The sequence below is a fragment of the Trachinotus anak genome, unplaced genomic scaffold, assembly GCF_046630095.1.
Source record: "Trachinotus anak isolate AG129_WGS33_773 ecotype Australia unplaced genomic scaffold, CSIRO_AGI_Tana_v1 ptg000002l, whole genome shotgun sequence".
Lineage (NCBI taxonomy): Eukaryota > Metazoa > Chordata > Actinopteri > Carangiformes > Carangidae > Trachinotus > Trachinotus anak.
The window spans coordinates 29349597-29369821 of record NW_027273853.1 but is presented as its reverse complement, the minus strand read 5'-3'; the positions used below and the strand labels follow the sequence as shown (position 1 = coordinate 29369821).

At 45.7% G+C, this 20225-nt stretch overlaps 4 protein-coding genes across 5 annotated transcripts; 2 read left to right on the top strand and 2 right to left on the bottom strand.

The window, feature by feature from the left end:
- Positions 1–2309: 2309 nt before the first annotated feature.
- On the bottom strand, positions 2310–6461 carry LOC139627549 (uncharacterized). The gene is made up of 3 exons (XM_071488400.1): positions 6384–6461; positions 5899–5905; positions 2310–3649 (listed from the first exon to the last, which is right to left on the bottom strand). The coding sequence occupies exons 1-3, from the start codon at positions 6459–6461 to the stop codon at positions 2310–2312; spliced, it is 1425 nt and encodes a 474-aa protein (XP_071344501.1).
- Positions 6386–9564, top strand: snx20 (sorting nexin 20). The gene is made up of 5 exons (XM_071461811.1): positions 6386–6542; positions 6787–6850; positions 6972–7041; positions 7560–7696; positions 8334–9564. Exons 3-5 carry the CDS (start codon positions 6990–6992, stop codon positions 9003–9005), a joined length of 861 nt encoding a protein of 286 aa, XP_071317912.1. The 5' UTR covers positions 6386–6542; positions 6787–6850; positions 6972–6989; the 3' UTR covers positions 9006–9564.
- A 1400-nt stretch (positions 9565–10964) lies between these two features.
- mphosph6 (M-phase phosphoprotein 6) lies at positions 10965–14053 on the top strand. 2 transcript variants are annotated; one of them, XM_071461825.1, is made up of 5 exons: positions 10965–11123; positions 11700–11812; positions 12219–12309; positions 12755–12858; positions 13499–14053. In XM_071461825.1, exons 1-5 carry the CDS (start codon positions 11076–11078, stop codon positions 13629–13631), a joined length of 489 nt encoding a protein of 162 aa, XP_071317926.1. In that variant the 5' UTR covers positions 10965–11075; the 3' UTR covers positions 13632–14053. The 2 variants fall into 2 exon arrangements, with proteins under 2 accessions (XP_071317926.1, XP_071317934.1); XM_071461833.1 differs by lacking the exon at positions 10965–11123 and having other exon boundaries at positions 12188–12309.
- Positions 14002–19867, bottom strand: hsd17b2 (hydroxysteroid (17-beta) dehydrogenase 2). The gene is made up of 6 exons (XM_071461847.1): positions 19582–19867; positions 17442–17654; positions 16828–17013; positions 15967–16107; positions 14499–15211; positions 14002–14112 (listed from the first exon to the last, which is right to left on the bottom strand). The coding sequence occupies exons 1-5, from the start codon at positions 19631–19633 to the stop codon at positions 14874–14876; spliced, it is 930 nt and encodes a 309-aa protein (XP_071317948.1). The 5' UTR covers positions 19634–19867; the 3' UTR covers positions 14002–14112; positions 14499–14873.
- Between the last annotated feature and the right edge of the window lie 358 nt (positions 19868–20225).

Here is a 20225-nt window from a genome sequence, read left to right as displayed (position 1 = left end):
TACAACTCACCTGTTTTCATTTTATTAAGGACTAAAGTCATGGAGAATTGAGGGCGTGGCCTGTTTGAGTGACAGGTGGGTGAGTGTATGTTTGACACCAAGTGACATTCTCTGAAGTCTCAGCTCCACACTCGCCCCACCTCTTTGACCATCTTTGGATTAGCTGGGAGTTAGGGGCGGAGTCAGGCACTGCCAAGATGGCGACAGTGGTGCAGCTCACTCTCACTGTCCACACGACACTAGCAGTCATCACTGAGTCATGGTGTCTCGATGAGCTGATGTCTGAGCTGTGTGTTGTTGAGCTGTTGTTGTCTGAGTTGTGTTCACGTGGCAGCAGCTGAGTCTCGCGGTGACGTCACAGTCAGAGTGATGAGTGTTCAGCTTCCACACAGTCAACCAAAGCCTGAAACAAAACCTGCACAAAGCCCCTCAAAGATAGAAATCTGCAACAGACAGACATGAATCACTGCTGCACACACACCCTCATTGGTAGAGTACAATATGACATTTAAAGCATAAATGTGGATTAATCCGCCACTAAAAATAGTCCCCAACAAAGTCTCTGTTTCCTCCTGTTTGATAGGAACCACAGTGAATTATTAACTCATTCATTTATTCATTAATTCAATTATTGAGACTTTTTAAACGTGAGACATTTTCTCATTTTCAGGAGGAACCAATGAGCTGAGAGCTGAGAGCCTCAGACGGAGGAGGGAGGTCAGAGACAGACGTCTTGTTGGTTTTGATTTTTTTGACGATAAATAAACCAGAATAATCCAGGCTCATGCTTCAGGTCCATTTAGATGAATATGAATAATTTTCTCTACTAAAACCTTTTCATCTTTACACCAGTTGTTGTCATGATATCACAACAGAGTCATGTGACAGCATCAGAAAAGCCTGGACGTCCACTGAGAGCAGTCAATGTCCTTACTGTTGTCGGCTGTGTGGTGTTGTGTGTATTTTGCACAATGCTCCCAGCAGCTAACTTAAAAAAACTCATGGCTGCTGAACAAAGGTGCTTTTCTAATGATCACATATTTCACCTCAGAACTGCTGCGCTCAGCGTGTGGTTTGCAAGAAGGCATTTCCTTTGTGAGGATTTCACCAGTGATCGCCGCACTGTTGTTGTTCTGACAATGGAAATATTCAATAACAAGAAGACCTGCCAAATCTGGGGGGGGGGGGGCAAAATCTCCCAGCCCCTCCCCCATCGAGCCCCCAGTGATAACAGTGTGTGCGGCTTTGTGGCAGAGCAGAGACAAGTTCAGGGCTTCATGTTGTGTTGGTCACTTTATTAGGTACACCTGTCTACAGCTGACTGAGTCTGATTCTACTGTTTCTAATGTTCTGATGAAATTACACAAAATAACACAACAGAACTGCAGCCGACCACACAACAACCACACAGCTGACGTGACACTGACACAAACATTACAACCTTCATGAAGGAGCATTAAAGTCTCACTGGAGGAGCCAGACTCTAGTGGTCATTCGAGGAACTGTTGTTTTTCTTTAATTAAATTGAAGAAAAATACAAACAATCAGTTCTTAAATAAAAGAAACCAAAACAAAACAGAAAAAACATGAATATAAAAAAATCTCTGAATCCTGAAGTTTCCTGGTGACGTTCCTTTGTGTCACCGCTAGACTCTGACTGTAGGAAGCTGCTTCCTGTGACAGGTTACAGGCCGCTGATCCTCATATCTCAGTAAACAAACATCCACTTGGACTCAAAGATGAACTGATTAGAGTTTGTGGGTCAAAGGTCAAAGGTCAAGGTCACTGCGACCTCACAAAACATATTTTTGGCCATAACTGAAGAATTCAAACACTAATTATGACACAGTTCAACACAAACATCTGAAAGGATAAAATGATGAAATGATGAAACAGCTGTATTAGCTCAGTTTGAGTCCACAGCCTCGTGTCTTCTCTACTGAATATGACTGTGCAGTCACTGTGTGTGGAGCTGGTGAAGGTCAGATGTTCGTCTCTAACCTCAGAGACAAACACAGACTCTCAGCTGTCATCAGATATGATCAGAAACCTCGAGTATAAATATGCAGATCTCCTCCATGGAGGCTGCAGGAACTCATCTCCTTAAAGATTCATTCACGTGAGGAGAGGAGCCACCCATCATCATGTGTCACTGTGAGAAAGAGTCAGAGCAGATGAACACATTAACCTCTGCTGTGAAACATTCACCCAATCACATCTTCATTCACCATCAGCTCTCATTAAAGTGTCACGTGTTCTGTTCTTATCAGTGGTTCACAGTCAGTGTGAGAGCTAATCTGAGCTGAGCATCACACTCTGTTTAACCCGACCCACACTGACGTCCCTGAATGGAGAGGGACTGGGACTGGGACTGGGACTGGGACTGGGACTGGGGCTGGGACCTGGGACTTGGAACCTGGGACCTGGGACTGGGACTGGGACTGGGACTGGGACTGGGACTGGGACTGGGACTGGGACCTGGGGCTGGGGCTGGGACCTGGGACTTGGAACCTGGGACCTGGGACTGGGACTGGGACTGGGACTGGGACTGGGACCTGGGGCTGGGGCTGGGACTGGGACTGGGACTGGGACCTGGGACTGGGACTGGGACCTGGGACTTGGAACCTGGGACCTGGGACTGGGACTGGGACTGGGACTGGGACTGGGACCTGGGACTGGACCTGGGACTGGGACTGGGACTGGGACTGGGACTGGGACTGGGACTGGGGCTGGGACCTGGGACCTGGGACTGGGGCTGGGACCTGGGACTGGGACCTGGGACCTGGGACCTGGGGCTGGGACTGGGACTGGGACCTGGGACTTGGAACCTGGGACCTGGGACTGGGACTGGGACTGGGACTGGGACTGGGGCTGGGACCTGGGACCTGGGACTGGGGCTGGGACCTGGGACTGGGACTGGGACCTGGGACTGGGACTGGGACCTGGGACTTGGAACCTGGGACCTGGGACTGGGACTGGGACTGGGACTGGGACTGGGACTGGGACTGGGACCTGGGACTGGACCTGGGACTGGGACTGGGACTGGGACTGGGACTGGGACTGGGGCTGGGACCTGGGACCTGGGACTGGGGCTGGGACTGGGACTGGGACCTGGGACCTGGGACCTGGGGCTGGGACTGGGACTGGGACCTGGGACTTGGAACCCGGGACCTGGGACTGGGACTGGGACTGGGACTGGGACTGGGGCTGGGACCTGGGACCTGGGACTGGGGCTGGGACCTGGGACTGGGACTGGGACCTGGGACTTGGAACCTGGGACCTGGGACTGGGACTGGGACTGGGACTGGGACTGGGACTGGGACCTGGGACTGGGACTGGGACTGGGACTGGGACTGGGACTGGGGCTGGGACCTGGGACCTGGGACTGGGGCTGGGACCTGGGACTGGGACCTGGGACCTGGGACCTGGGACCTGGGACCTGGGGCTGGGACTGGGACTGGGACCTGGGACTTGGAACCTGGGACCTGGGACTGGGACTGGGACTGGGACTGGGACTGGGACTGGGACTGGGACCTGGGGCTGGGGCTGGGACTGGGACTGGGACCTGGGACTGGGACTGGGACTGGGACCTGGGACTTGGAACCTGGGACCTGGGACTGGGACTGGGACTGGGACTGGGACCTGGGACCTGGTTTATTATGTTTATTAACAGGTGTGTTAATGACACAACAGGCGCACAGTTAAAAACCAGCAGGTGTCTCCAGGTGCAGGACTTTGTTGTTTTCATTGATGACTGCACTCATTGGGTCCCACAGCTGAACAGAGGCAACAAAAACTGTTCCTGTAACACTGAAGACAAACACGTTATCTCATGAATTCCTCCGTTCGTCTCATGGTCCGATCAGATTTTTGGCTGATCATAATAATAACATGGAATTAAAATAATTGATTCTCTTCTGACAGTAAGTTCTTTATGAGATGAACTGACTCTGGATCAGGTGAGAAAAAACCGATCGATCACGTCTGTTGATGGTAAAGTGGCTGATCATGTTTCCTGCTAACAGTGACCTTTCTCTGTAAACTGTGCTGCTGATTGATTGATTGATTATTGATCAGAGGACATGAGGCTGAAAGCTGCTGAGTCCATTAGTGATGAACTGTCTCCATAAACACAGACATGCTTCATCTCTTTATCCGTCAGTCTCCTCTGACATTTGATGTGACCTTCTCTACAGCGTCGTCTTCAGACTCGGAGGCTGATGAACTCAGAGATGATCATGAGACACTCAGCATCGCCGACGCCCTTAAACCCTCTGCTGAAGAAGAGATTTTAACCTCGACCAGACTTTTAAATACAGACGGTTCTGCATTCATCAACTGTAAACTCATGTTGTTCATAGAGCTCAGCTGCAGAGTCCTGACTGCCCCCCCCCCCCCCCATTCCTCTGTCACTACCATCACTGTAAAAATAAAGCACACAAAATAAAAAATAAATATAACAGAAAAATTTGAAAATAAATCAAATAAAAAACAGCTGTTGGTAAAGATATCAACAGTAATTTTTGATTGTATTTATTTAGTTTTTAGCTATCAATGTTTGGTTTGTGTCCTGCAGCAGCTTTAATAAAACATGAGTCATATGCAGTGACAGGCTGCCTCCTCCCTGTGTCCATATCAAACAGTCCTCAGTCTGTGAACACCAGCCTGCCTTTCATACACAAAATAAGCACAGAAACAAGCTCTTGTGCTGGAGACAAAGGCATCTTCTCTGAGGCCCTGTTGTCTGAACAAAGCCGGCCGGAGCTGGATGCATTTATTTATCAGTTCTGATCCATTTCTGTCAGCGTGCACCAGCTGGAGGACACAGGTCTCTGTTTGTTCGGGGCCTTTACAGTGAGACTCAGCCCAGTGACTGTGGGTTTAATCAGTGTGATCTGACTCTTTAATGAAGGAGTTTCCAGCTCTTTCACCTTTTACAGCAAAGGTTGTAAATGTCTAAGAGCTGTGAGACGTTCAGGCCTGAGGAGGCGGGAAAACCCAGGACGTCATAAAGCAACAGAAGAAGAGCAAAGGTCAGAGACCTGTCAGAAAACACACAACGCTCTGTATGATGTGTTTCTAATATGTAATAATGTTCACAGTCAGACACATACAGGAAGTTACTGTAAAGTGTGTTCAGCACCATCATCATTATCATCATCATCATCACCTTCACACACAGACGACGCTGCTCTGCTTCATGAAATGAATCAAAGCTCTGACCTGAGGATGGAGACACTAACAACCTGCTGCCACACTCATGGTTCAGGTTTTCAGCTTTTTAGTTTAGTATCTGAAAAAATAGAAACCAGAGACAAGAACTTTCTGTTAAAACTAAACCGACAAACTTTTCAGGTTTATCTCAGTTCACACTCTTGAACCCAGATCAACAGACACAGCAGAAAGAAACAGAAACCAGTCGACCCAGACACTGTGTGACTGAACCTGTAGAGAGGAGAATCACAGATCACTGATCTCAGGACATAGGTTTGTTTGTTTGTTTGTTTGTTTGTTTGTTTGTTTGTTTTAAAACAGCCTGTTTCAGAGTTTTCAGCTGTTGAGGAAATAAACGCGATTCAAACCTTTGAGACTGTCTCCACCCAGAGGAGCAGAGAGGAACTGCACCTGAAGGCAACACGTTAGTGATTTTAAATTCACCAATAAACACAGGAGACAGTTTTACATGTGTTCACTCTGAATCAGGAACACGACATTAAGCTTTTCTGTTTCTGTTTCTACATGTTGGTGTGTGTCAGAGTGAAGTGACGTGAGTGTTTCTGTTTAAATACACTTTTCATCCTGTAGAATTGTGTCACTTATAATTGAGATATTTGATATTTTAAGTGTTTTTGTCTGATGTGTTTCTGTAGATTTTATTTCCCTGGTTGGGTTGAGTACGGTGGCCCTGAGGTGCCAAACACAATGTTTCACAAAACAGACAAGAGGGACAGTTCATCTATTTCCTTTCCTTTTTTCCACTTCCTTCCCTTTCCCCATCACTGATTGGCTCCTGTTTTCACCCTTGCCACGCCCCATTTACCTGATTAAGTTCACCTGGTTATTTAAAGACTCATTCATTCTTTTTCACCTGTCAGTTCTGGTGGGAGGAGTTTGTTACTCTGTCCATCTCAGTTTATTATTTAAGACACATGAGACAACTTTGACTTGTGTTCAGTTAAATCTTTAATCTCTCTGTCTCTGTTCTTCATGTTCTCTAAAAATAAAAATCTCTTAAAACAAACCTTTGGTCAGAGGAAGTTTGATGGTTCCTAATTTACTGACTTTACTTCCTCTGTAATGTTGTTACATTCATGGTTTTTTTCATGTTTTCTGTTTTGTTCTTTTACAATATTATTATTGTCCAGTGTTGTTGTGTTTGGCACCTCAGGGCCTCCGTAGCTGGCACACCTGTCATCATAGAGCCTATCAGCCTGTCCATGGCTGCGGTGACCACTGTCCATCGAAACCTGTGTGTGGGAGCCAGAGTGCAGGTGTTCACTGTTTTTACCTGAGGCGAGCCTGAACTCATCACTTCCTGTCAGGTAAGTCACTAAAAAAATCATTTATTCAGTCTGTGAACAAGCTCCACCCGCCTGGTGCCACAGGAGCCATAAAACAAACACAGGCTACATGTTGAACCAGCTCTGCTGCTCGTCAGTTTCACTTCCCTCTGCACCCGCTCTGTCTTTCACTCTTGCTCGTTGGTATGAATTCATCCTCTGAGGAACTTCCTCTTCTGTCTGTTCGACTGTTGGAACACAAACACTCGTTTCTATGAGTCTTCAGGACCGACCGAGGCTCTCTCTAGTCTTCTGGACCCCCTGAACCACGTGGACCCGCAGGAGAGACGGTAAGAGGGTCAGAGCAGTCCTGACCCAGAGTCAGAGTCAGAGGAGGACAGATCAGTGGGTGAGGATGAGCCAGGATGTTACAGGAGTTTATCTGGTTCACTCTGACTGTCTCTGTTACAGATCAGCTGATTGGCTGCGATGGCAGAACCACAGTGGACCACCACAGACCCGGACGGACGGGACAGACCAGGTTCTGTCTTTAAATTAAAATCCACTCTGAGACCAGATCTCATCAGGCACTGAAGGAGTCATTTTGTGACGTAGAGTTTTACAGAGCTGCTGGGCCCCTCAGACCCCTCAGACTCAGACCAGCCAGTGGCCCCTGGTTTGATCAGTTTGTCTTTGATGAAGCAGAACTTTATTTATCAAGAAAACACCATGTTTGAGCTGGACTAGAATAATGCAGAGGTTAATGACCAGACAGGAGAGGACCCTGTCACACAGGCCTACCACACATAGGCCCCGACTGGGCCCCTGGACCACAGCCTCCATATGAGGTTCCAGACCAAAACAACCAAGTCTGGGGGCACCTATGTAGAAGGGGTGGGGGGCCTTTTACTTGTCTGTGCACTGGGGCCCATATTGTCATAATTAGTCCGTGCGCTGGAGGTCTGGGGCCCGGAGCATTTGCCCATTTGGTGATCCAGCTTAATACAGAGCATAATGTCAGATGTTATTGTGTGTGTGTGTGTGTGTGTGTGGATGAAGCTCCCAGTTGTTCCAGTTTGACCACTAAGGAGCTGCAGCAGAACCTGAGGGCAGTGAAGCAGAGGCAGCGTCCCGTCAGGCTGCTGTTTGAAATCCCATCCACTCGAATTATTGACCAGACTCTGTCTAAATACGTGGTGAGACACACCTGCTCATTAACAGTGACATCACAACAACAACAACCAATCAGCTGAGATGAACTTTAACCTCAGAAACATGTGAAACACTCACCTGGTCTGTGACATCACAGTGGATCCAGGTCAGAGACAGAGTCCTGTTATTAACCTACACACCTGAACATCTGCACGTATGGGGGCCAAAAACCTGTCGTCTGACTGTTGTTGTACACGTCACTGACAGGTATCGTCCTTTTGCCGGCGTCCACTGTCACTGTGTCCCGTCTCCCTCCCTGGAGACTGAACACTGTTTCTATGGTTACATTATTGTTCAGGCACAGATCGGTCACAACAACAGGCTGGTTCATACATACAGCACAATAAAGATCAGTGATCTGAATCTACTATAACACCTGGACGACAACAATCAGACGACAACAGGACAAATGTTCACGTGTTCAGTCGACACAGACAGTTCACATGTGGTCACATTTTTGGCACAAATGGGCCCCCGTACGTACAGCGACGTCAGCGTCTGACTGATGGTAAAACCTGGATGAACATGATGTTTCTGAGACATCATCTGAGTCATCGTGTTGTTTGTGTGTGTGTCTGTGTGTGTGTGTTTGGGTGTGTTTGTTTGTGTGTTTGTTTCCAGGTGTATGAGATTGTGGTGATGCGTTCTGGAAGCTTCGATTCCCGCCGTGTTTCTGTTGAGCGCCGTTACAGCGACTTTTCCCGCTTCCACCACAAACTGCTGGAGGAGTTCAGCGAGGAGCTGGAGGAGGTGCTCCTCCCCCGCAAACTGCTGACGGGAAACTTCAGTCCTGACGTCATCTCGGAGCGCCGCCTGGCCCTCCAGGATTATCTGGCGCAGCTGTACTCCGTCCGCTGTGTCCGACACTGTCCTCGTTTCCCCTCGTTCTTCACAGAGCAGGAGCAGAGGAGGGCGCACAGTTTACTGCGGGCGGGGCAGTTCCAGCCGGCTCTGGAGCAGCTGCAGGTGGTTCTGGAGATCCAGGAGAAGCTGTTACCGTGGCAGAGCCCCACCCTGATCGTACCCACCCTCTGCGCCCTCGCTGTCTGTTACCGTGACCTGGAGCAGCCGGAGGAGGCGTTTGCTGCCGCTCAGAGGGCTCTGCCTCTGGTCCGGCGGTACGGACTCAAGCGCTACAGGGCCTCTCTGCTGGAGCTGCTGGTGGATCTGGGGTACGAGCTGGGCCGTCCTGTGGCCCAGATACAGGACGAGCTGACTGCCCTGAGGGACGCTGAGAGAGGAGAGGTGTCCTCCCACTCCCTGAAGGAGCTGGTGGTTCAGGAGTTTGTCTGAGGACGAGACCGGTGCTTCAAGGCTGGAAAAGTGGCCCCAGACGCTGAGGGGCCCCCAAAGCCACAGGTTCATCCGTCTCCGCTGGCTCTGGCAGGGGCCTGTGGTTTCATTTTTTCAGTTTAAGTTGTCCTGTGGACTGGACTGAATATGACCATGGAGACAGCATGCTAAATAGTCAGAGGGTCAGTGGGGGCCCACAGCAAGTTTTTTCCCAAGGGCCCTTTAAAAGGTTCATCCAGCCATGAGAGACAAACACACACACACAGTAAAGTCTGGAGCTGCAGAGAAGGAAGCATCAGTGTCGATGCTGAAATACAACACAAAGCTCAGCCTCTGTGTGAGTTAAAGCTGCTGTTGGACTGGACTACAGTCTCCTCAGGACCACCTCAGAATGTGGTCCAGTATCACACCATCACTGACCATGAGCTCAGTGATAACACAGAGAACTGAATTCACACTGGGGGGTCAATATTTAATATTGATTATCTGCCGATATAGAGTCTGATCTGATGCTTATATTTACCTAAATATGAATTAAAGCTCCATATTTTACTCTGCATCTGTGTTTCCTTTGAGGTGTTGATCTCCATCAGAAGATATATCTGTGGTTTTAAGAACCAAAAACCATCTGAGTGTAGTTTTATCTCCTCTCTCAGGCTTCATCAAACCATAACAAATCCACTGGGCCGAGGACAGAGCCCATGGTCTGTCCTTCAGACTGCAGGTGGTTTGTGTGGATGATAAATCTGCGCTGTCACGTCTGCAGAGGAACCAGTTTGTCAACCTGTTGCTGGATTTTCAACACAGATTGGTCAACACACAAACTGTGTTTCAACAAAGTGAGATAGAACTGCTGAGACGTCTGAAATTACCCAAGAACTGATTTCACAGTTTGTTCTGTTTTTTTCTGTCTAATTCTGTGCAACAGGACAAACACACTGAGCCCCCCCCCCCCCCCCCCCCCCCCCTTACTTCCCTTTCACTGATTTTAAGTTTGTTAAACTCATTTTATCTCACACAGACTCACAGTACCAGATTTATTCCTCAGCCTGCAGAAACCAGTGGTTTCCATAGCGATGAGAACTAGTTAGATCTTTTTAAAACAGGGATTGGACCTGATTACACCTCTCAAACTCTGGCTTGCCAATGACTGTCACCTCCTATCATCTCAAGATGCATATTTTCTGAGTGGAGACTGCTGAACACTGTGGTATAAAATATTTGTTTGTGGTTCAAAAATGTGGGAGGTGCAGCAATTTAAAAAATACCCACTTCCACTGCCAATGGGGCAGTTGGGTGGTACTCCCGTCACTCACAGGGTCGCAGTTCAACTTCTGTCAGTCACAGTGCTTTTGTAGACACATTGTGTAAAAGAAGACAAATTTGCCTACAATCTGTGAAAAAAATTATGTATGTACAGTGAAATTTGGTGTCGTGAAACTACCCACTCTAGCTGTGAACCTTCTGCCCCACAGACACCAATGTAAAAGTCTGGAAAGGTCCAGATGCGTTCATGAAGCTTTCACTGTCCCTGGTGGGATTTAAAAGTTAAACACAACCAGAAATGAAGGAAAGTTTCTGAACATGTTGATTTCTGAATTGAGTTTCTTACTGAAAGTATGAATGAGTAAAGGTGTTGAAAAACGCATGAAAGCTGTGAAAAACTGGATATTTCTAACAATCTGTTCACTAGCGAAAAAATGTCCGACAAACGTTGAATATTTTAGAAAGTACGAAATATATGAATCAACTGAATAATCCAATCCATCATTATGTTGAACATTTGAAAGTTTGAATGGAGTTTCCATGTTGAAGCGTGTTAAAGGAGATACGAATGAAAAAAACGGTGTTATAATAATCATAAGAACATATAAAGATTTTCTGAATATCAATCCCACCCACAGTCACGTTTTTTGTACATCGATGATATCTGAGGTCGATTAGCCGGCCTGCTAACGGCTACAAGCCGCTCGACGGTCGATTGCTCCTGTCTGTTTTCCCAGCAGCTGCTCGTGGTTTTAGCCGAACATTTAGCAACAAACTCCTGTTTCTCCCGCGTCACGGTCAGAGATGGCCAGCGACTCCGTGAAACTCTCCAGAAACCTGCTGCGCATGAAGGTGAGTGAAGCAGTCTGTGCTTCTGTGCTAACAGTCTGTGCTAACAGTCTGTGCTTCTGTGCTAACAGTCTGTGCTAACACGGGAGAAAAGTTAGCTGTCGTGTGTGTGTGTGTGTGTGTGTGTGTGTGTGTGTGTGTGTGTGTGTGTGTGTGTGTGTGTGTGTGTGTGTGTGTGTTAGCTACAGCACAAGCTGTTAGCTGTCTAACGCCATGCCAAATGCCATTCAGAAATCAAACACAAAGTGATTTGCTGGCTCATTGAAGGCGCTGACTCCTGCCAGATGTCGACTTGAGACATTTTAATGTAAAGTTTGAACCAGTAATTAATTCGCTGTATGACTGAGCTTCAAAACTTTAGCCAGAAACTAGCAAAGGTAATAAATACCTTCACTGACGCTGACTCCACTGTATGTTTTGGTGGAAAGATTTTACCTCATTATGATGACAGTTTTGTGTAAGGTTCTGTACATGATGGGAAGTGCTGGTGTTTCGCTGATTAAAACAACCATGTTTTTAGCCACCACCTGCAGAGTTTCCGTAGTAAGTATAACAGTGTATGATGTCCTGTTTCCACAGTTCATGCAGAGAGGTCTGGATGCTGAGACGAAGAAGCAGCTGGAAGAAGACGAGAAGAGAATAATAAGTGATGAACACTGGTATCTGGACCTGCCAGAACTTAAAGCTAAAGAGTAAGTGTCACCCTCTTCCTACAAACAGCCTCAATACATCACAGTCGTGCAACAGACAGAACACATGCCAAACTCCACTCAGAAATCTTCCACTTTAAATTTGATAAGTTAACTGGCAAACTTACACACCTAGTGAAACTTAAAGTAGACTCGTAATGAACAATGAGGTGATTTCAACACACATACAATCCATGAACCATCAGTTCATCCGGTACATACATCAACTTTTAGGAAATAATCATACATGTTTGAATTTGATTTTAGCATCGTTCTCTAGCAGCAGTGGAGAAAAAACTGCTTACTTTACTTAAGTAAAATAATTAATACCATATTGTAAAAAACTGATGTAGCTGAAGCTGTATGATCATGTTAAAGGTTGTCGCTGGTCCTCCCCCTCCCCCCTCAGGAACCTGATCATAGAGGAGAAGAGTTTTGTGCCCTGTGAAGACCTGAACTACGGCCGCATGTCGTTCAAGGGTTTTAATCCAGAGGTGGAGGTTTGTCCAGTTTGATGCTTCTTATCTGACAGGATCATGGGACCTCACATTCTTTTGGTCATGTAGTCAAATTTAAACCTGCAGCAGGTGAAGTGTCATGATTGTGTTTGGACCAGTGCATTCATTGTGTAATGGTTCACTGACGTTGAGCCTCGTCTACAAGTTATCAAGTAAAAATATAAATCAAACCACATTTTATTTAAATGAAAATAAGCCTGTGAATATTCTCATTTGTCCAGGTCATAGTATCTCAAAGGAGTTTTAAATCGAAAGCAACTGGACTTGGTTATTTGTCTAGGAAGACGTTTCACCTCTCATCCAAGATTGATGAAGCCTCTTGGATGAGAGGTGAAACGTCTTCCTAGACAAATAACCAAGTCCAGTTGCTTTCGATTTAAAACTCCTTTGAGATTTAAATGAAAATGTTTTTCATTGTTGGCCACAGAAACTGATGGCTCTCATGAATCCTAAAGATGAGGAAGAGAAGGAGGAAGAGGAGGAGATGAGCAGGATGCAGACGGACATCACTGATGAAGAAATGGCTCTGAGGTACAGACTGAGACGGACGGGTCTCCATGAGGGACATATCTAAGAGGATAAGAAGGATTTAAACTTTTATACTTTTACTGCACCACATTTATTTAATAACCTAAGTCACACTGTAGATTCAGATAAATCTTAGAAGATATAATTTAGAAATCAATTGTGATGGATTATTATAGATTTAAGAACATCTGCCAGTGTTTTCAGGATATTTGAACTTGTTTTCAATGCAAATGAATTAATTATTTTAATTCATTTAATTCATAATTCCTCTGCAGTAGTCTGCCTCCACACACACTCCTTAATGAAGATTTATTAAATTAATTTAAATTAAAAACCACCTTCACTTTAGTGGCCAAAGAAAATAAGGATTTTAAGATGTTAATTACTGCATCATATTTATAATTAAAGCTCCATTTTCAGTCGATAGGTACTTCTGCTTGTACTTTGATGCTAACACCTGTTACTACGTCTGACTTACACTAAGTTTAATGTGTCTGAATAAATCGTTTTAAAAACATCAGATACTAAAGTTACAAACTGTAAATGGAGCAGTGAGAAGTAGAACCTGTTAAGAACCGGAGGAGAACCGGAGGAGGACTGTGAAGACTTTTCTCCTTCTGACTGTGTCTTTCATCTTTTCCAGGTACGAGAGTTTAGTTGGAAGCATGAAGAAGAAGTTTGTGAAGAAGCGCGACAGAGCGGCGATGGAAGAAGATCTGAACCAAAATGTTGTTGAAACAAACACAAAGAGAATTTTTCTGAAACCTCAGGACTGAACTCAGTTTGTGATGGACTTGTGTGTTTTTATGTAAATGATGCTTTTTTTTTTTTTACGACTGTGCAGCAGAGACTGAACAGAGCAGTGTGTTCAGTGTTTTAAGGCTGAGTGGATGTTGTACATCCTGTTTTTAAAGAAGATGCTCTGAGTCCTTCATGAAATCCACAGCTCAGTGTGTTGTGTCAGCTCCTTTAAACAGCCACGCTGAACCGACATGTGGAGTCCGATTCAGTTTTCAACCTCGGCTGAATTTTCTCCCTCTTCAGTAGAAACATGAGATGTTTGTGTTGGTGGTGTCTTTACACCATTGACTAAATGTTCATGCACAGAGAAAGTGTGTGTTTCATGTTGTCATGGAAATGAACACACAAACTGCTGATTAAAGATGTGTTTCCACAGGAAACAACACAACACATAAAACGTTTCATACTTGTTTTCCAGCATTTTCCTGGAGCTGTTTCACCTCCACCTTCGTTTGACTTACTGTGTTTCCAGCTGTGAACAGCTGTTTCATTTCCTCTGTGTCATCAACAGCAGCAAAAATCAGCTGCATGTGAACACAACACAGACTCACCAGTTTCACATCCTCATGCCTCCTCCCTCGTTTTCACTCATGAAAAGATGTCAAAGAAAACTGAATAGAAACATCTGTTTTCTGTTGGGTTGTTCTGACAGACTCTAAACGTTAGCTTAGCTTTACCGTTAGCATATTTGTCGTATGGTTACATCACATATTTGGCAGCAGGAACTGATGTTTTTTATTTATTGATATTAATCAAACTCAAGTATTTGGAACTTTTAATACAAAAAGATGAAACGATGAGTCCCATTATCAGTGTTGGTGCATTCGGGACCTGTGGGAAACTTGAACTGCAAATTTATGAAAGTGATGCAACAAAGCAGATGTTCAGCAGATGTTTGCAGTGTGTTTGATGTGATGTGACACTGATCAGCAGCTGGTGGTCACAGTCTGATCTCTGCTCTCTCTCCCTTCACTGCACAGTCATAAGGTTTCCTCCCAAAAGGCAGCTGCTTTTATTTTGATGGAATGGTTGTTCCACATCCTGTTTTTGTTTTTTAAGCTTTGCGACACTGTGGGAGCTCTGAACGTACAGTGATTTTACAGCCTGTAAAGTTCTGAATGAACTGTGTCAGAGCCAGTTTCAGGTCTTTGAGGTGGTTTTGATCCTGAAGAGACCTGGAAGCACCTGGATGAGGTCATGGACTCTGGTCCGCTGTGTCAGCTCCTCCCGAGTCCTGTTAGTTTGCACTCAGTGTGTCTGAGGAAAGTCATGATGATGAAGTCGAACATGGCGGTGGGACAGTGGCGGTGAAGAAACGGCAGCAGCCATCCCATCTGCCCGGGGGTGTACAGTGGTCTGGGATGGACCGACAGCAGAGCGTGACACATCTGGTCCACCACGGGAGACAGGTCCTCCGCCGACTGCTGGGACATCCTGGACAGACTGCTGGAGAGAGACGAGATATACGCCTCCCCATAATCCTCTCTGGCCTCAGAGGAAAGAGCTGTGAGGATCTCGTCTCTGTAGTGACCAATGTCGTCACTGTTTCCAAAAGGAGAGAGCATGAAGACCTGGATTTATTGATCTGTTATTGGCTGGTTCCACTGATGCTGAGATCTGGTCCAGGAAGAAACAGAGCAACATAAACGACATCTCAGCTGCAGGGGACACATTTAGTTACAGAGGCTTTTATTTGTTGTGGTTCATAATAAATTGTTCAATGTCGTTTTTTTAATAGAGTAAAATCTAATATACTTCATCCTCTTATTAGAGGTTTGTCAGAACAAATACATTTTAAAATTCAGCATTCGCTCATTTAGGATGAATAAGAGATGTGATGTTTGCTGCAGATTTGTCACAGTTACAACTGAGATGGACTAAAATATTCTCCAGAGATGATTTCACAAGAGCTCTGAGCTCAAGGCAGGTGTCACACCTTCAACAACAACTCAACTAGGTTTATAAAAGAGATTTAGACAAGACAACAAAAAACATACCTGTGATTTAAAGAGGGAGTAGAATAAAACATGAATCAGGAGGATAGAAATGACTGCAGCTGTAGTGCAGTGCACATGAATAAAAATTCCCACGTTTAATAAAAGGCAGAAGGGTCTTAAACTATGTTTAACATCAGGAGAACTGTCAACAAGAGGAGGACATGAAGATGTAAATAAAACAAAAATTATTTTAAAAAATTACTGTCGATCTTCATCATCTGTCTCACACCTGGACTCTCCTGTGTAAACTATCAGGTAATAAACATGGATTAAAAATCTCAGTGTGGTCATCGTCAGTCAGTGAAATCTGACCTACTTGTTCTGAAGGCTGCAGGTTGGATCACGGCCACTTTGACTCGCCACACAGATAACTCCACCCTCAGCACTTTAGAGAAAACATTCAGAGCTGCTTTTGATGCTCCGTAAGCAGCAAACATGGGCATCGGTACCTCACCTGCAGGAGAGCCATCACTGTTAATACACCATCACTGTTAATACACCATCACTGTCGATACACCGTCACTGTTAATACACCATCACTGTTAATACACCGTCACTGTTAATACACCGTCACTGTTAATACACCGTCACTGTTAACACACCGTCACTGTCGATACACCGTCACTGTTAATACACCGTCACTGTTAACACACCATCACTGTCGATACACCGTCACTGTTAATACACCGTCACTGTTAACACACCGTCACTGTCGATACACCGTCACTGTTAATACACCATCACTGTTAATACACCGTCACTGTTAACACACCGTCACTGTCGATACACCGTCACTGTTAATACACCGTCACTGTTAACACACCATCACTGTCGATACACCGTCACTGTTAATACACCGTCACTGTTAATACACCGTCACTGTTAACACACCGTCACTGTCGATACACCGTCACTGTTAATACACCATCACTGTTAATACACCGTCACTGTTAACACACCGTCACTGTCGATACACCGTCACTGTTAATACACAGCCACTCTTTAACTTCAGGACAAACCAGATTTTAGTATTGTTCTGCTGGTTCTTAACTCACCTGAAACTCTCTGTCACAGTCATTTATAAGTGATGATTTCTAGTTTATATATATATATATATATATATTTTTTTTTTTTGTGGTGTTCAGCCTCTGCAGGGTTCAGGTTTGAGGTGTGCCTGCCAGGCTGGACACGTTGACAATGCATCCTCTGGACCGTCTCAGCAGAGGGAGGAAGACCTGACACATGTTGACAGCTGCCAGGAAGTTCACCTCCATACAGCGTCTGCACACTGACAGGGGTTGGAGCTCTGTGTCCTCCGGGCAGTGAAGGATCCCTGCGTTATTCACCAGACCCCACAGACCTGGAGGGACAGCAGACACCACAGGTGTGCTTGTTGGTGTCTGATACGTAAGAGATGGTCCCATGGTTCCCAGTTCCCAGTTTAACGTTGATTATTGACCCAAACTGAACGGGTCTCGTGTGTGAAGTTGATGTGACTGTAGGCTGCAACATGTGCACTGATACGTGTCATGAAGATGATGTACAGGTGATGTATCCTGTATACCTGTATACTTCTCTACAAACATGGGGGGTTCAGGAGAGACTGGAGGGTCAGATATCTAATAACTGATCTCTGTGAGACAAGGAGCATGTAAATCAGTTTATATCACACAGGCACTGAACCATCAGTGCTGCTGAGTCATGACTGATTATTTAATCTGACTGTTTCCTCATAGGAAACTTTTTCACATCTGCAGGATCTGATTCTTACTTCAGGTACTGACTCACCTGTGTGTCTGACCTGAGTGCAGATGAACTGGTGAGCCGTCTCTATCTGGGAGCAGTCGGTCACGTCCAGCTGCAGGACCTGCAGGTTTTCAGACCCTCGCTCTCTGAGCCGCTGAGCTCCAGCTCCGTTCACATCTAGCACACCTGCAAACACCTTCACTCCCATCTCACTGAGCAGCTTCGCCAGGGCGTGGCCGAACCCTGAGTCGCAGCCTCAGAGAGGAACAAACACTGTGTTCACCAACAATCACGTTTTCACATTAAAGCCTCAAGGTTTAAGATTTTTATGTGATTACATCAACATTCCCAAACACAGAACAGATACATTGATCATAAATTACTCATCAGAATTATTTTGTATCATTCACTTCCTCTGTGGACCAGGTGACATCGACGTCCACCACTGTCGTGTCGTCTGCTTGTGTAAACTTGAGGAAGTGGTTTGTGTGTTAGTGGGTTGGTTTGTATTCGGCACAGTAGTTGTGGGTCATCAGGGTGAACAGCAGTGGACCCAGGATCCAGCTCTGGGGGGCATCTGTGCTCAGAGTGATGGTCTGGGAACTGCATGGACTGGGGTCTGTCAAGGAGGAAGTCTAAAGTGTGGTTGCAGAGTGGGCTGCTCAGACCCAGTGGACCATGTTTACACAGCAGATGATGGGGAGACGTTGTATTAGAGGCTGAGGGCTATGAAGAAACAGCTGTTCTTATTTTCCAGATGTGGTGACATCTTCAAAACTGACTCAGGGAGGAGTTAAAGCTCCATGTTTTACTCTTCTTCTGTGTTTTATCTGAAATGTTGATCTCCATCAGAAGATATATCTGTGGTTTAAGAACCAAAAACCATCTCAGTGTAGTTTTACATCTCCTCTCTCAGGCTTCTCTCTGGAGATCTGGTAACAACAGGTCAGTCAGCCAATCAGGAGAGAGGATCTGAGCCTCTCCTCTGATTGGCTGACTGTTTTCTGAGTGATTCAATAAAATTACAGCAGATTTCAGGTAAACACACAGAGAAACTAAATCCTCCAAGGTTGGATGGTGGGTCCAGGTGGGCGGGGCTTGGGGCGTGGCTGAGGGCGGTGACTGCTTTGTTGTGACATCACAAAGTTCCAGAAGTCCTGACGGCTGGTTTTAAGGCTCAGTTTCTGAATACAGGCTGTGTGCATTTCTCTGTGGACTGAGGCTTTGATACTTTCACAGTATTAATATAGAACCTAGACCTGCTTTATGATCAGTAGAGTCCTGCAGAGGCCTGCGGGGTTGAGACCCAGGACCTGGTCATAGTGATGTGTGGGGCCTATAGTTGCCAGCGTGTTGTTCGCTCAGACACGTTTCAGTGAGAATCAATCAGGTGCAGCCGTCTCTCACCTTCTCTGGATGGTTAAATCCATCCTCAGGTTTTCCAGAGAGGACGTTAAAAGCAGAGCAGAGGGAAGTGTCTGCAGCGATAAGCCGGATTAATGTTTAACTCAGTTAAATAGTTCACCAGTATCATCAGCAGACGCTTTGTACGAGGAGATAAGACGAGCTGCTGCGTAAAGAGCAGCTGAGAAGACACTGGTCAGAGCAGTCTGTGAATCTTGTCTTTGTCAAAGAGCCATCTCCAGCTCGGTCCTGTTTTTCCTGTCAGAGCTGTTCAGTGGAGCAGAGACGTCAACATGTGTCCTCAGATAAAAACACGACACACTTCAGACATCTCCCTGATAACAGACATTGGATGGAGCTAAGATCCGATCCTCAGTGTATCCCTGAGAAAATGAATGAAGGTTGATGATGATGATGATGATGATGAAAGTATCTGATATACACAGAGGAAGCCAGGGCCCAACCCCCCCTCCCTCCCCAGCTGATGCTAACATACAAATGATGGTGTGATCACATGGCTGCATTAGTGAGTAACTACTGGTTGTTACCACGGTGATTAGCATGTTTTATCTCTGATGAGTTTGTATGATCACTGTGTAGTGATGCTGCGTTCACTGACAGTCAGGACATTGTACAGAAGTAACAGGACAGCAGACAAGTGTTTTATCAGATTGTGTTTGAGTGTCGGCGACAAACAGACAACACCTCAGTCAGGTTGAAGGAGAACAACTGTCTGTCTCTGTGTGTGTTTTCGTGTGTGTGTGTGTCTCAGTCTCACCTGTGATCAGCACTGCTTTACTCTTCACCGGCAGCAGCTCATTTCTCCTCATGCTCCCACAGATCAGACCAAGGCTGCAGCTGAGGAGGATCCCCCCACACAAAACTGGAGAAACAATAAAATACAGAGAGGCCCCGAAGGCCCCGATGAGGCCCCCAGAGCAGCGGGCCTGTACCCAGCATCACGGCCCAGTTTAAATCTCCACAGCACAGTGAAGATGTAGAGAGCTGCAGCTCTGACGCTGAGGCAGGAGCTACAGTCAGAGAAGCCCCGCCCCCTCTCAGCCACCTGCACAGGTATGTGCTGACAGGTATGTCAGTTTGTGTTTTCTAGAACCCGTTGGTCATCTGCAGGAGGAGCAGGTGACATATTTTCATGGTGACATTTGACACAGTGTCAGTGCCTGTACCCTCCACTTTTTTTTTTTTTTTTAAATTAGGATTTTAAAAATTCAATGAATGAACTGATGTTTAATTCATTATCTATTGATCTGTCAGTCTGATAAAAAATAGTAATTATTAAGAGAATAAAAAAATAAAATAAATACATGTTCAGTGTTTGAACCAGCTAATATTTGGCTTTAATAAATTAATTTATCCATTATCACAATTATTGTTCTATTGTGTTTATGTGTTTCTCTCCAT

What these genes read in the sequence shown, in the direction of transcription:
- snx20 (XM_071461811.1), top strand. Translation starts at nt 6,990, where the DNA reads ATGGCAGAACCACAGTGGACCACCACAGACCCGGACGGACGGGACAGA. An exon ending in GGACGGACGGGACAGACCAG is followed by an intron (nt 7,042 to 7,559) that starts GTTCTGTCTTTA and finishes GTGTGGATGAAG; the next exon opens with CTCCCAGTTGTTCCAGTTTG. An exon ending in AGACTCTGTCTAAATACGTG is followed by an intron (nt 7,697 to 8,333) that starts GTGAGACACACC and finishes GTTTGTTTCCAG; the next exon opens with GTGTATGAGATTGTGGTGAT.
- LOC139627549 (XM_071488400.1), bottom strand. Translation starts at nt 6,461, where the DNA reads ATGGACAGTGGTCACCGCAGCCATGGACAGGCTGATAGGCTCTATGAT.
- hsd17b2 (XM_071461847.1), bottom strand. Translation starts at nt 19,633, where the DNA reads ATGAGGAGAAATGAGCTGCTGCCGGTGAAGAGTAAAGCAGTGCTGATC. An exon ending in TAAAGCAGTGCTGATCACAG is followed by an intron (nt 17,655 to 19,581) that starts GTGAGACTGAGA and finishes TTCCTCTCTGAG; the next exon opens with GCTGCGACTCAGGGTTCGGC. An exon ending in TGCAGCCTTCAGAACAAGTA is followed by an intron (nt 15,212 to 15,966) that starts GGTCAGATTTCA and finishes TCATGCTCTCTC; the next exon opens with CTTTTGGAAACAGTGACGAC.
- mphosph6 (XM_071461825.1), top strand. Translation starts at nt 11,076, where the DNA reads ATGGCCAGCGACTCCGTGAAACTCTCCAGAAACCTGCTGCGCATGAAG. An exon ending in GTTTTAATCCAGAGGTGGAG is followed by an intron (nt 12,310 to 12,754) that starts GTTTGTCCAGTT and finishes TGTTGGCCACAG; the next exon opens with AAACTGATGGCTCTCATGAA. An exon ending in GATGAAGAAATGGCTCTGAG is followed by an intron (nt 12,859 to 13,498) that starts GTACAGACTGAG and finishes CATCTTTTCCAG; the next exon opens with GTACGAGAGTTTAGTTGGAA.